This window comes from Anolis sagrei, chromosome 4 (assembly GCF_037176765.1).
Source record: "Anolis sagrei isolate rAnoSag1 chromosome 4, rAnoSag1.mat, whole genome shotgun sequence".
Classification (NCBI taxonomy): domain Eukaryota; kingdom Metazoa; phylum Chordata; class Lepidosauria; order Squamata; family Dactyloidae; genus Anolis; species Anolis sagrei.
In genome coordinates, this window is record NC_090024.1 from 145,215,648 (window position 1) to 145,230,444 (window position 14,797).

The 14,797-nt window shown below is 43.4% G+C and overlaps 1 protein-coding gene across 3 annotated transcripts in view; it reads left to right on the forward strand.

Annotated features, from left to right (window-relative positions):
* The first annotated feature begins 3,334 nt into the window (after positions 1-3,334).
* CDC14A (cell division cycle 14A) overlaps positions 3,335-14,797 on the forward strand; it is a 119,838-nt gene continuing 108,375 nt past the window's right edge. For all 3 annotated transcript variants that reach the window (XM_067467765.1, XM_060774011.2, XM_060774013.2), the window contains exons 1-2: positions 3,335-3,598; positions 8,321-8,411. In XM_067467765.1, the coding sequence (XP_067323866.1) occupies positions 3,472-3,598; positions 8,321-8,411 (218 nt within the window). In that variant the 5' untranslated portion in view covers positions 3,335-3,471. The remainder of the gene's footprint in view (positions 3,599-8,320; positions 8,412-14,797) is intronic.

Consider the following 14,797-nt stretch of genomic DNA (forward strand, 5'->3'; position numbering starts at 1 on the left):
AATAAACTCAGTAAAACGAATTGCTGAGGAAACATTCACTGAATCTCATTGTACTGTCTCAGCTTCAGCTGTCAAAATAATACTATCCAATTTCATCAATTACAAAGCATTTTAACTACAAGTTAAAATGATTCGTAAAGGTAAAGGTTTCTCCTTGACATTAAGTCTAGTTGTGTCCAACTCTGGGGGTTGGTGCTCATCTCCATTTCTAAGCCGAAGAGCCAGTGTTGTCCATAGATGCCGACTAGGTCATGTGGCCGGCATGACTGCATGGAGTGCTGCTACCTTCCCGCCGGAGTGGTACCTATTGATCTACTCACATTTGCATGTTTTCAAACTGCTAGGTTGGCAGATGCAGCCCGCTCACTGTTATTATGTTTGATTTACTGCTTTTTTTTATGATTTGTATATATTGTTTATATGTTTTATATTTTAATGCTATGTTGTTTACTTTATTGCAATTTGTATCTTATTTTATTGTAATTTGTTGTTCGGGCTTGGCATTAGAAAAATCTAATAGTGCCGTCTTGTGGCTGCCATCATCATAGGTTATCCTTCATGGCCGAGTATGGTTGTTTTCCAAGGGGAAAGTCTTGGCAATGCATCCACAAGTGGTTGTAGAAACCTAATCTGGATCTGCATGGTCCTTCACAGTGAGACATACATTTCCAGATGGAAAGCAGTCACCTCTTGGCATGTTTCTCCCTTTCATCCTTTTTGAATTCCACAGCACTGTTGGTAACAGCGGACCTCAGAGCGTTTGAGGGCCAGGGCTTCCCAGTTTTCAGTGTTTATGCCACATTTTTAAAGATCAGCTTTAAGCCCATATTTCAATCACCAACATTACGTTTTCTGTTCTTGAGTGGAGAGTAGAGTAACTGCTTTGGGAGACAATGATCAGGCATTCAGACAACATGGCCAGTCTAGTGAAATTGATGGTGGAGGATCATCATTTCAATGCTAGTGGTCTTTGCTTCTTCCAGGACACTGACATTTGTCTGTTTTCGTCCCAAGAGATTTGCAGGAGTTTTTGGGAGGTGTCACTGATGGAATCATTCCAGAAGTCGAAACTGATGTTTGTAGATGAACTATGTCTCACAGGCATATAACAGAGTTGGAAGGACAATAGCTTAGCTTCATAAACAAGCATCTTGGAATCCCTACGAATGTCCTCATCCTCAAAGACTCTTGGCTTCATTTGGAAAAATGCTGCACTCGCAGAATTCAGATGGTGTTGTATTTTGGCATCGATGTTGACTTTTGTGAAGACTTGGCTGCCAAGGTAGTGAAAATGGCCAACATTTTCTAATGTTACACCATTAAGCTGTATTTCTGGCATTGGAGAGGGATTGGCTGGTGGTAAATCACTTTGGTTTTCTCGATGTTCAGTGAGAGGCCAAGCTTTTTGAATGCTTCTGCAAAGGTGTTTAGAGTGGCTTGTAGATCTTCTGAATGAGCACAGGCTACATTATCATCAGCATATTGGAGTTCTATAACTACAATTTATAACCCTGAGGTGTGTGCGCAAGGTGTACATAAGGTGCGGTTGCCTTAGGCACACAACAACCATTTTTATTTAGGGGTTTTCTATCTGAGGCGTTTCAGGAAATATGACGGGCCAACCCTGCCCTGAAGTCATTGCACTCAACTGTGGTATTTAAAAAGATATAAAGACGCTCTATAAATTCCAGCTGTACATTTGAAAAGTTGAGAAAATGCCAGTATTTATTTTTGGCACACAGACTGTCGACCTAATGTGGTTTGACATCATTTGAACTGCAATTCCTCAATACTACGGGAGTTGCTGTTTGGTGAGGCACCAACACTCTCTAGAAGAGAAGGCTAAAGATCTTGTAAAACTACAACTGTGTGGAAGGGCCCTCAGATAACTCAGTTCAAATCAGATATTGTGGATTACCTGCCATGATATTCTGGGATGTATTTCTGTGTATAAGGGCCCTCAGTGAAACTCTCTGAGTGTGGTGGAAGCTGGATGGACATCTGCTGGGGGTGCTCTGATTATGCTTTCCCTGCATGACGGGGTTGGACTAGATGGCTCATTTGATCTCTTCTAAGGGCCCTTCCACACAGCCATATAACTCAGAATATCAAGGCAGATAGGTAAAGGTTGTCCCCTGACATAAAGTCCAGTCATGTCTGACTCTGGAGGTTGGTGCTCATCTCCATTTCTAAGCTGAAGAGCCAGCGTTGTCCATAGATACCTCCAAGGTCATGTGGCCGGCATGACTGCATGGAGCACCGTTACCTTCCCACCGGAGCAGTACCTATTGATCTACTCACATTTTGCATGTTTTCGGACTGATAGGTTGGCAGAAGCTGGGGCTGACAGCGGAAGCTCACACCACTCCCCAGAATCAAACCTGCGACCTTTCGGTCAACAAGCTCAGTACTTTAACCCACTGTGCCACCGGGGGCTCCCTATCAAGGCAGATAATCCGCAATATTTGCTTTGAACAGGATTATATGGCAGTGTGGACTCAGAGAACCCAGTTGAAAGCATATATTGTGGATTGTCTGCCTTGATTTTCTGGGTTATGTGGCTGTGTGAAAGGGCCCTAAGTCTACACTGCCATATAATCCAGTTCATTATGGATTTTGTACAACTGTGTGGAAGGGGCCCCACTCTACAATTCAAGCCATCCTGTTTAATTCAAAGTAAATACTTGGGTCCTTCCACACAGCCATCTAACCCAGAATATCAAAGCAGAAAATCCCACAATGTCTGCTTTGAGCTGGGTTATCTGAGTCCACACTCAGATAATGTGGGATCTCCTGCCTTGATATTCTGGGATCTAGGGCTGTGTGGCAGGGCCCTGAGTCCACACTGCCATATATTCCAGTTCAAAGCAGATCATGTGGGGTTTGATTCATCTGTGTGGCTTTGGACAGTCAGGGCCCTTCTTTGGAAACCCCGGGAGGCGGGGCCTGAAGAAGAAAGGCGGGAAAAAGTTCCTGTGTGGAGATTGACAGGTCCCTTTCCCCTCAGACTTTCTCTCTCTCTCTCTCTCTCTCTGGGCCCTTCCACACAGCACTATAACCCAGAATATCTAACAATATGTGCTTTGCACTTGGTTATCTGAGTCCACACTGTCATATGATGCAGTTCAGTGTGGATTGTATGTAGCTGTGTGGAAGGGCTTGCCTCCTCCTCCTCCTCCTCCTCCCTCCGCTCTGTATGTAACAAAGCCCCGGCAACGCGGTTGCCATCGCCGCGGCGGCCTCCCGGGTGCCTGGTAACGGGGCGGCGGTCCCTTTAAGGCGGGTGAGGGCGGGGCGGAGGCGGGGAGAGCCTCCTCCTTCCCTCCCTCCCTCCCTCTCTCTCGCGCTCCCTCCGGCTCAGCCCAGCCCAGCCGCGCACTCCTTCCTTCCCTCGGGCTGCCCCAGGAGGATGCGAAGGAGGCGGCGGCGGAGGAGGAGGAGGAGGAGGAGAAGCGGGAGGCAGACGCAGCCATGAGCGCGGCGGCGGAGGCGGCTTCCTCCCGCGCCTCCTCACAGCTCCGCGCCCTCTTCCGCATGGAGCCCGCCCCGCCTTCCGCCGCCTCGGAGCAGCTGGTGGGAGCCGCCGAGTTCCTCAAAGGTGAGCCAACTTCCACCCAGTTCTCCCCCTCAGACGCCCCCGGGCAGAGGAGTTTCCCAAAGTTGCTCCAAAGGCGCCGCTCGAGTTTGGCCTCCCTCCCTCCCTCCCGCCTCCTCCAAGGCAGGTCCCACTTCTGTTAGGCAGAGACAGGCAGTCCCCAAGTTACGAATGAGAGCCGTTCTTTGGGTTGGTTTGTTCTTAAGTTGAGTTTGTATGCAAGTCGGAACAGGTACTTTTTAAAAGTGTAACGCCAGCCCTACACACACACACACACTCTTTGGATAGCATAGGGAAGGGTTTACACCCTGGTGGAGTTTGACTTGCTTCCAATTGCATTGCTCCTCCATGGAGCCGTACTGTGGGATGGTTTGTCCTTAAGTTGAGTTTGTATGCAAGTCGGAACAGGTACTTTTTAAAAACTGTAACACCAGCCGTATTATACACACGCACGCGCTTTGGATAGCATAAGGAAGGGTTAACACCCTGGTGGAGTTTGACTTGCCCCTCCATGGAGGGTATTACACTGAATGCAGACAGTCCCCAAGTTACGAACAAGAGTCATTCTGTAGGTCGCTTTGTTCTTAAGTTGAAGTTGTATGGAAATCAGAACAGGTAGCATAGGGAAGGATTAACACCCTGGTGGAGTTTGCTTTGCTTCAAATTTCATTGCCCCTCTATGGAGGGTATTACACTGAATGGTATACAGGCAGTTCCCAAGTTACGAACGAGAGCTGCGCTTTGTTCTTAAGTTGAATTTGTATGGAAGTCAAAACAGGTACTTCCACCAGCCGTATTACACACACACGCTTTGGATAGCATAGGGAAGGCAGTCCCCAAGTTATGAACGAGGGCCGTTCTGTAGGTTGCTTTGTTCATAAGTTGAATTTGTATGGAAGTCGGAACAGGTACCTTTTAAAAGTGTAACACCAGCCATATTATACACAAACACTTTGGATAGCATAGGGAAGGCAGTCCCCAAGTTACGAACGAGAGCCGATCTGTGGGTTGGTTTGTTCTTAAGTTGAGTTTGTATGCAAGTCGGAACAGGTACCTTTTAAAAGTGTAACACCAGCCATATTATACACAAACACTTTGGATAGCATAGGGAAGGGTTAACACCCTGGTGGAGTTTGCCTTGCTTCAAATTGCATAGCCCCTCCATGGAGGGTATTGCACTGAATGATATACAGGCAGCCCCCAAGTTACGAACGAGAGCCGTTCTGTGGGTTGGTTTGTTCTTAAGTTGAGTTTGTATGCAAGTCGGAACAGGTAGTTTTTTAAAGTGTCACACCAGCCGTATCAAACACAAACAGACACTTTGGTTAGCATAGGGAAGGCAGTCCCCAAGTTACGAACAAGAGCCGTTCTGTGGGATGGTTTGTTCTTAAGTTGAATTTGTATGGAAGTTGGAATAGGTAACGCCAGCCATATTATACACACACACACACACACACACACACTTTGGATAGCATAGGGAAGGGTTAACACCCTGGTGGAGATTTTCCTTGCTTCAAATTGCATTGTCCCTCTATGGTGGGTATTGTGCTGAAAGGTATACAGGCAGTCCCCAAGTTACGAACGAGAGCCATTCTGTGGGTTGGTTTGTTCTTAAGTTGAATTTGTATGCAAGTTGAAAGAGGTACCTTTTTAAAAGTGTAACACTAGCCGTATTATACACACACACACACATGCTTTGGATAGTATAGGGAAGGGTTAACACCCTGGTGTTTGCATTGCCTCTCCATTTGGGGGGGGGGGGGTATTACACTGAATGGTATACAGGCAGCCCCCAAGTTACGAACGACATCCGTTCTGTGGGTTGGTTTGTTCTTAAGTTGAATTTGTATGCAAGTTGGAAGAGGTACCTTTTAAAAGTGTAATAGCATCCATATACATACACGCAAGCACACGCACACACTTTGGATACCATAGGGAAGGTTTGACTTTTGTTGTACTGTGGGTTGTATTCTGTATGTGTTAAATACTGTTTGAACTGCATTCTATGCATATAATTGCCCAAGAGAGAATTACCGGCTGTCCCCGAGTTACTAACATCCGACTTAAAAACGATTTACAGTTAAGAACAGGGGTATCCAGGTTCGTTCATCAGGTGCTCTGCTATGGCTGACACAGCATATTTTTCAGGAACACAGAAATGCTGGACCACTCTAACAACCAGCATGTCAGACTACTCAAAGAAGTCATTGAAATCCACAAGCATGTGGACAATTTCAACGGAAAGAAGGAAACCATGAAAATGAGCAAGATCTGGCTACCAGTTTAAAAAAAACTCTAAAATCAGGACACTAAATAAAGACCAACACTCAAAAAAACAGGGAAATACCAGACAAGAGTCAAATCAGGGCCAGCTAACACTTCCGAACAAAGGATTCTCCCAGGCAGCAAGCAGCCAGGCTTTGAAACAGCAAAGCCATTCAATGCTAATCAAGGTGGCCAATTGCAACATTCGCACCTGCCTCAAGCAGACAGTTCTTTTTCACACCCTGGACTTTCACAGATTTATAAACCCCACTTGCCTAGTTTCCAACAGACCCCTCAACCTCTGAGGACGCCTGCCACACAGCCCGGAAAACTCATAACAACCCAGTGAAGGGAAATTGGAAATCTTCTGAATAGGGGCTCAGGCAGCAAAACAAACACTGCAGGGGTGTTAACCCTTTCTCTATGCTATCCAAACCTAACACCCCCCCCCCTCCTCTTTATATAAATGGCTGGAGTTACACATAAAAATTCACCTGTTCTGTCTTACAAATTCAGTTTAATTTTACCTAATTAAAAATTAGGGACAGACCCCTGCTATGCATGTGGATACATCACAACTACGCCACTCCTCTTGTTCTCGTTGACTGGGTTGGATTCCCTTCTGTGATTCTTGATTCTATGCTGTCCTGTTGTTATCTTGTTCACAACTTGCGCACTGCCTGTAATTCTCCCTCTTTGGCAAAATTGTGTGCATACAATATAACTCTTCCTTTAAAAACACATGCAATTATGTGTTGTTTGCTATGTTGTAACGTGCCTGGGCCATGAGGAGAGGCAGGTAAGAAATAAAATTATTATTAATTGGGAAGTTTTGTGGGCGCTTCTCTTGAATCTGATTGAAGGGAGGGAAGCGGAAATATAAAGAAATTGAATAATATAACCATAAATTTGGAAGAGTCCACAAGGGCCATTCAGTCCAGCCTCCTGCCATATCAGAACACACAATCAAAGCACTTCTGACAGATTATTATTATTATTATTATTATTATTGATGGTGGTGTTAGAAATGGTATTAATAGTATTTATTTAATAATGATATTGCCATCATTTCTCCACACTACATCTTATGTAGGCCCACAGTAACGTCTCCTAAATTGATTGAAAAGCAAAGTACATCTATACTGTAGAACAGGCATGGGCAAACTTTGGCTCTACAGGTGTTTTGGACGTCAGCTCCCACAATTCCTGGCCTCAGGCTTCTTCCTTTTCCCCCTCAGCCACTGAAGTGACTGAGGGGAAAAGGAAAGGGCCTGAGGCCAGGAATTGTGGGAGCTGACGTCCAAAATACCTGGAGGGCTGAAGTTTGCCCATGCCTACTGTAGAATGAATGCATTTTGACACCACTTTGGGTCTCATCACACTAGAGAATGAATGATTCCACTTTAAAACTGATTTCTGCCTCCTGCATAATTCTGGGGTTTGTAGCTTAGGGAATTGCTTTTAACAGCCTCACTAAACTACAAACCCCAGAATTATGCAGGAGGCAGAAACTGGATTTTAAGTTGATTTATTTTCTAGTGTGATTAAGTAATTTGACTATCTAGTTCAGGGGTCCTCAAAGGTTTTGAACAGAGGGTCAGGTCACAGTCCCGCAAACTGTTGGAGGGCCGATTATAATTTGAATAAAGCATGAATGAATTCCTATGCACATTACTATATATCTTATTTGTAGTGCAAAAAACACTTTAAAACAATACAATGAAGAACAATTTTAACAAATATAAACTGCTCTATTTCAGTGGGAAGTGTGGGCCTGCTTTTGGCTGATGAGATAGGATTGTTGTTGTTTTGTGCTTTCAGGTAGTTTCAGACTTAAGTTGACCCTGAGTGAGGGCCGGGTAAAGGACCTTGGAGGGCCATATTTGGCCCTCTGGCCTTAGTTTGAGGACCCCTGATCTAGTTCAATGCTAGAGAATACTGAGAATTGTAGTTTTACAAGACCTTTAAGCCTTTTCTAAAAAAAGAGCTTCTGTCCCTCACCAAACTACAATTTCCAGGATTCCATAGGATGGAGTAATGGTGGTTAGAGAGGTGCCAAACTGCATTCATTGCATCCTCAGTGTCTGTTTTCAAGAGTTTTACCTAGAAGATCACTATGCAGAGGGATCTTTTTCGCATATTTGAGACCGGGAGAAAGAAGTTGAAACTAACCGAGAAGACTGCCTTTGAGACTGAAAAGAAAGAGCTCCTTTCTCTCAATATCAAAAGGTTGTTACAAGATCCCTTTGCATAAGTATTGGTTCGTTCTCGAGTAAACTATTGGGATGAATTCGTCCTCCGTTCATCCGATCACCTTTCCGTTGGGACTTTCCAGCTTCAAACTTCATTTTCTGTCTAGGGAGGGTGTTGCAATAAATGGTATGCTCACGTTGAATTGTGAGAGATGACACAAGCAGCTCATTGCTACTCTAAACATCTCCCCCTTTTCCCCCTCTTCAGACCGACTTTATTTTGCTACTTTACGGAACAGACCCAAAAGCACAGTTAACACCCACTATTTCTGTACCGACGAGGAGCTGGTCTATGAAAAGTAAGTTCATTTCTCTCCCTTTTCCCTTGCCTGTTTGGGTTGCCTCCTTGCAAAGCTTTTGCTTGCTTTCATTTTCTCATTTGACGTGTGTGCTGGATTTTTTTTCTTGCTCTTCCTTTTCCGCCTGTGATTGGTGTAAGTTGCTTCTTTCCTTCTCTTTCATATACAAGCAACCAAAGGTCAAAGTGAGGTGAAATACTTGATCGCCAGATGTATAGCTAAGATATATATTATGCATGTGTTATTTATTAAACCCCAGAAATAATCTTTATGACCACTTTGTTTACTAATAGAAATCTTACGTTTTTCTGTCCATCCTTACTCATTCTTGATGCTTGTGATATTGAGCCTACTGTTAGTAACGGTAGATTTTCTAAATTATGACGGCTAGGTCTTTAAGCAAACTCCTTTTACTCATCAGTTTTATATCTTGTTGTTGATTATTATTATTATTATTATTATTATTATTATTATTGTAAAAGACAATCTGTGTATAATGTGTTGTTGAAGGCTTTCATGGCCGGAATTACTGGGTTGCTGTGCTTTTTCCAAACTGTGTGGCCATGTTCCAGAAGCATTCTCTCCTGATGTTTCACCCACATCTATGGCAGGCATCCTCAAGGTTGTGAGGTCTGTTGGAAACTAGGCAAGTGGGGTTTATATATCTGTGGAAGGTCCAGCTGTATACCATGCAGCTGTGGATGGGTCTGTGTAGGGACCACCAAACATGAAGCAAGGAACATGAAAGGCACTGCAGACTAATTCAACAAGAGAAGTCAACCATAGCAGAACTCTTGGTGAACCAACCTGGATACAGCATATTATTTGAGAGTACAAAAATGCTGGATCACTCTAACAACCATTATGTAAGACTACACAAGTGGTTCTCAACCTGTAGGTCAGTGGTTCTCAACTTGTGGGTCCCCAGGTGTTTTGGCCTACAATTCCCAGAAATCCCAGCCAGTTTACCAGCTGATAGGATTTCTGGGAGTTGAAGGCCAAAAACATCTGGGGACCCCAGGTTGAGAACCACTGCTGTAGGTCCTCAGATGTTTTGGCCTTCAACTCCCAGAAATCCTAACAGCTGGTAAACTGGTTGGGAATTCTTGGGAGTTGTAGGCCAAAACACCTGGAGACTCACAGGTTGAGAACCACTGGACTACACAGAGAAGCCATTGAAATCCGCAAGTATGTGAAGAATTTCAATAGAAAGGAGGAAACCATGAAAACGAACAAAGTCTGGCTATCAGTATTGAAAAAACTCTAAAATTAGGACAGTAACTAAAGAACAACACTCAGAAAACGGGAATTCCAGACATGAAACAATCAGGGCCAGCTAATACCTCTCAACAAAGGATCCTCCCAGGCAGAAATCAGCCCAGCCTTGAAGCTGCAAGGCATTGCAGTGCTAATCAAGGTGATTAATTGCAACATTCACACTTGCCTTCAACAGATAAGAGTTCTTTCTCCCACCCTGGACTTTCCACAGATATACCTTCCTTGCCTTGTTTCCAATATACCTCACAACCTCTGAGGATGCCTGCCATAGATGTGGGTGAAACATCAGGAGAGAATACTTCTGGAACATGGCCATACATCCTGGAAAACTCACAGCAACCCAATCTGAGTATACCTATGCCCAAAATACTTTTAGACATATATTGTACCTAGATTATTAATATATATTTTTTTTAAAAAAGAGGCAGCTGCCATCCATCTAGGAATCTGTCAAGTGCGAGATAGTCGCATTACTGCTGGTTAATTGCAGCATTACACATATATTAAAATGGATTATCTCTGGATTATAGGAAGAGAGCTCCTATTAAGTTGGCTTCAAAACGGTATTTTTAACTCAAAACATTATTTCATTAGCTGTTGTTTCTGTGCAATTTTTCTTGGTTAATGGTCTGTGGTTATACCTGTCTTTATATTGCCTGCGGCAAAACAAGGCAGCCATTGCATCCATAGAGAATGGAAAAGGATAGTTTGGGGGTTATTTTTAGAAAATAGTATTGCCATTTTTCTTTGACAACAACCCTTTAGGTTGCAACATTGCACATCCATGCCGTGCAGTTCCCTTTTCCAAACCCTTTATAGCCGTGGAATCTTGGCAGAGGAGGACCTTACTTAGTATGCAAAATCTAGGGCAAACAGAAGGGAGGGATTTGCAGTAAAGTTGTTGCTAATAATACTACTGCAATAATAGCTTGAGTGTAGTTGGCTGGTCAGCAGCACTGTGATCACTTGGAACGAAGAACTTTAGCAAAGGAAATCTCAGAGCCCACTAGACTGTTTGGCTCTCTTAAGAGTAGAAGCCATTGAATCGGTTTCAATTAAGTAAGAATTCTTGGCATTTAGTGGAGATTTAGAGTCCAATACATCTTGCTCAGAAGTAGATTTCAGTGTTATAAACTGGATTTATTCCCAACTAGAGGTGTATAGAAATGCAGCTTTTATTTATTTATTTACCATATTTATATACCGCCTTTCTCAGCCCGGAGGCAACTCAGGGCAGTTTACAATCAGCAAAATTCAATGCCCCCAACAAAATAAAATATAATTTAAACATTAATATCTAATGTAAACCATATTAAAACAATAGAGACAATAAAAACAATAAAACACAAGTCCTCAACATCTCATTGTGTATGTGTGTGTCAGAAGCAACGTGAGAAACTGCAAGTCGCTTCTGATGTGGGAGAATTGGCCGTCTGCAAGGATGTTGCCCAGGGAACGTCAGGATGTTTTGATATTTTGCCATCCTTGTGGGAGGCCTCTTTCATGTCCCCGCAGTGGGAGCTGGAGCTGACAGGGGGAGCTCATCCATGCTCTCCCCAGATTCAAACCTCTGACCTGTCGGTCTTCAGACCTGCCGGCATAAGGGTTTAACCCACTGTGCAGGGGCTCCTGCAGCTTTAATAATAGTGATTGACAAAAGGTTCGTTATATCTGGCATCAGTGAAAAAGAGGTTTTTTTAAAAAAATTACATACCTTGATTGCTATTAAAATTATGTATGAATTTGCTTGGTTTAGTTTGCAGACGATGATTAATAAGAATGGTTGCATACCACTTGTTAACTGTGAGCATATCTACACAGTAGAATTAATGCAGTTTATCACAACAAATGTCTATGCCCAATGCTATGGAATCATGGGAGTTATAGTTTTACAAGAACTTTAGCCTTCTCTGCCAAAGAGTACTGCTGCCTCACCAAACTACAACTCCCAAGATCCCATAGCATTGAGCCATGGCAGTTAAAGTGGTCTCAAATTACATTAATTAGTGTAGATCAGTGGTTCTTCAGTGCGGTCTCTGTGAAATCGCAGATATGGTAGCAATTCTTGTGCATGCGTAGCAGCTTGGACCCTATAACAAGCTCTCTATACCTTTAAGGCTATGGCCCCACCCATCCTCCCCATAATACATATAGGACACAGGTGGGGCAGTAGCACCAGTTCCTTTTTTCCGCCTGTGCAAGCAGCAGCGTTAGTCTCTCTGTTCCATTCCTATATTCTGGTTTTGACTCAGTTTGTTTGACTAATCTTTGGATTTACCTCCTAATTAAGCCACATCCCCTTAATACAGTTACTCATGTTGTGGTGACCCCCAACCATACATTTTTTTTTTGCTACTTCACAACTGTAATTTTGTTATTGTTATGAATCGTAATATAAATACCTAATATGCAGTATGTATTTTCATTCACTGGACCAAATTTTGCACAAATACTCGGTATACCCAAATTTGAATACTGGTGGGGTTGGGGGAGAATTGATCTTGTCATTTGGGAGTTGTAGTTGCTGGGATGTATAGTTAACCTACAATCAAAGAGCATTCTGAACTTCACCAGTGATGGAATTGAACCAAACTTGGCACACAGAACTCCTGTGACAAACTACTGGAAGGGTTTAGTGGGCACTGGACTTGAGTTTAGGAGTTGTAGTTCACCTACATCCAGAAAGCACTGTGGACACAAACAATGATGAATCTGGACCACACTTGGCAGAAATACTCAATATGCCCAAATGTGAACACTGGTGGAGTTTGAGAAAACTACACCTTCACATTTGGGAGTTGTAGTTGCTGGTATTTATAGTTCACCTGCAATCAAATTCTGAACCCCGCCAACAATAGAATTGGGCCAAACTTCCCACATAGAACCCCCATGACCAACCGAAACTACTGTGTTTTCTTATGGTCTTTGGCGACCCCTCTGACATCCCCCTTGCGACCCCCCAGAGGTCCCGACCCCCAGGTTGAGAAACGCTGGTGTAGATGGACCCTGAGTTAATCTTGCTGGCTTCAGGCCCATGTTTGCCATTTACAAATGAGATATCTAACTCACATTATATAAATACATGAGGATGTTCACACTTTTGTGTAAGAGTTGCATTAATTATTGCTGGTGCAACCAAATGTCATAGATTACTAGGTTAATGTCATTCACTGAACAGGGTGGTTATGCACTGAGTCATAAGGAATGTTGATGGTCAGCAATTTGATGGAAACCTGGCTGAGAGCATAGTTCCTGAAGCAAGCAGTAGGGGAGTAGGGGAAAAGGGAAACATATGTAGAAGGAAGGAGGTAACATACAGGACGTCCCGCCTTAGCCTGTGATCCTGTGTCTATTGATCAGGGAGTAAGCTCTATTTAACTTGATAGCATTTACATCTGAAGAACCATACATGAGATTGAGATGGAAGAGGCAACCATATAGCTGTTAAGAGTCTTCTTTTTTTGAGCATTAAGGATGACGTCGAGCTCTTTTTTTTGCATTTTACTCCACAATGACATTTCCTTAAAATCGTTTTTTTGTGATCTAAACATTGTTAAGTGGTGAATGCATCATTACCTGTTAAGAGAGACTTTGTATATTGTCACTCAGCAAAAGAGAAAGAAGGCAAATACAGGCAGTACCCAAGTTACAGTCGAAATAGATTCTGTAAGTTTGTTCTTAAGTTGAATTTGTATGTAAGTTGGAACAGTTACATTATTAAAGTGTAACTCCTGCCAAGTGTGTGTGTGTGTGTGTGTGTGTGTGTGTAGGGCTTTTGGTGGTGCAGTGGATTAAACTGCTGAGCTGCTAAACCTGCTGACGGGAAAGTCGGCAGTTCAAATCCAGAAAGCATGTTGAGCTCCCACTGTTAGGCCCAGCTTCTGCCAACCTAGCAGTTCGAAAACATGGAAATGTGAGTAGAACAATAGGTACTGCTTCGGCGGGAAGGTAACGGCGCTCCATGCAGTCATGCTGGCCACATGACCTTGGAGGTGTCTATGGACAACGGCAGCTCTTCACCATAGAATCAAAGAGTTGGAAGAGACCTCATGGGCCATCCAGTCCAACCCCCTGCCTAGAAGCAGGAATATTGCATTCAAATCACCCCTGACAAATGGCTATCCAGCCTCTGCTTAAAAGCTTCCAAAGAAGGAGCCTCCACCACACTCCGGGGCAGAGAGTTCCACTGCTGAATGGCTCTCACAGTCAGGAAGTTCTTCCTAATGTTCAGATGGAATCTCCTCTCTTGTAGTTTGAACCCATTGTTCCGCGTCCTAGTCTCCAAGGAAACAGAAAACAAGCTTGCTCCCTCCTCCCTGTGGCTTCCTCTCACATATTTATACATGGCTATCATATCTCCTCTCAGCCTTCTCTTCTTCAGGCTAAACATGCTCAGGCTAAACAAGCCGCTCCTCATAGGGCTTGTTCTCCAGACCCTTGATCATTTTAGTCGCCCTCCTCTGCACACATTCCAGCTTGTCAATATCTCTCTTAAATCCTTAGAAATGGATTTGAGCATCACCCCCCAGAGTCAGATACAACTAAACTTAATGTCAAGGGCAAACCTTTACCTTTACACACACACACACACACACACACACACAATATGCTTTAGATAGCATAAGGAAGAGTTAATACCCCTGTGGTGTTTCTTTTGCTGTCTGTGCCCCTGTTCAGAAGACTTCACCTCACTTTCTGTCATTGTCAAAATTAGATTTTAAAAAATCTGGCTTCTTGTGGAACCAAACATTGGCGATAAAGCTTCAGTAGAGACACCTTTCCCCCATGATAACTCTTTCAGGAGTGAATTTCCCTTCTGAGGGGTAGATTTCTGTCACTTCCTGTTATCTCACCTCTGTTCTTAACTATGAATTTTATGTAAGTCAAAGTTGCTGCATGTTACAACAACCATGCAAACATACCTGGAAAAATGGTGATGTGACAAAGTTTGGGTAGAGAATTTAAACATGAGAGTGAAAGTTTTAGAAACTCGGTCATAACTCTGTAGTCCAAAGCATGCATAGTTTCAGTAAGGTGACAGGTGATAATGAAATGCTACTATAACACAATATAGTAACATTTCATTTTGTTTATATACATGCGTGTGC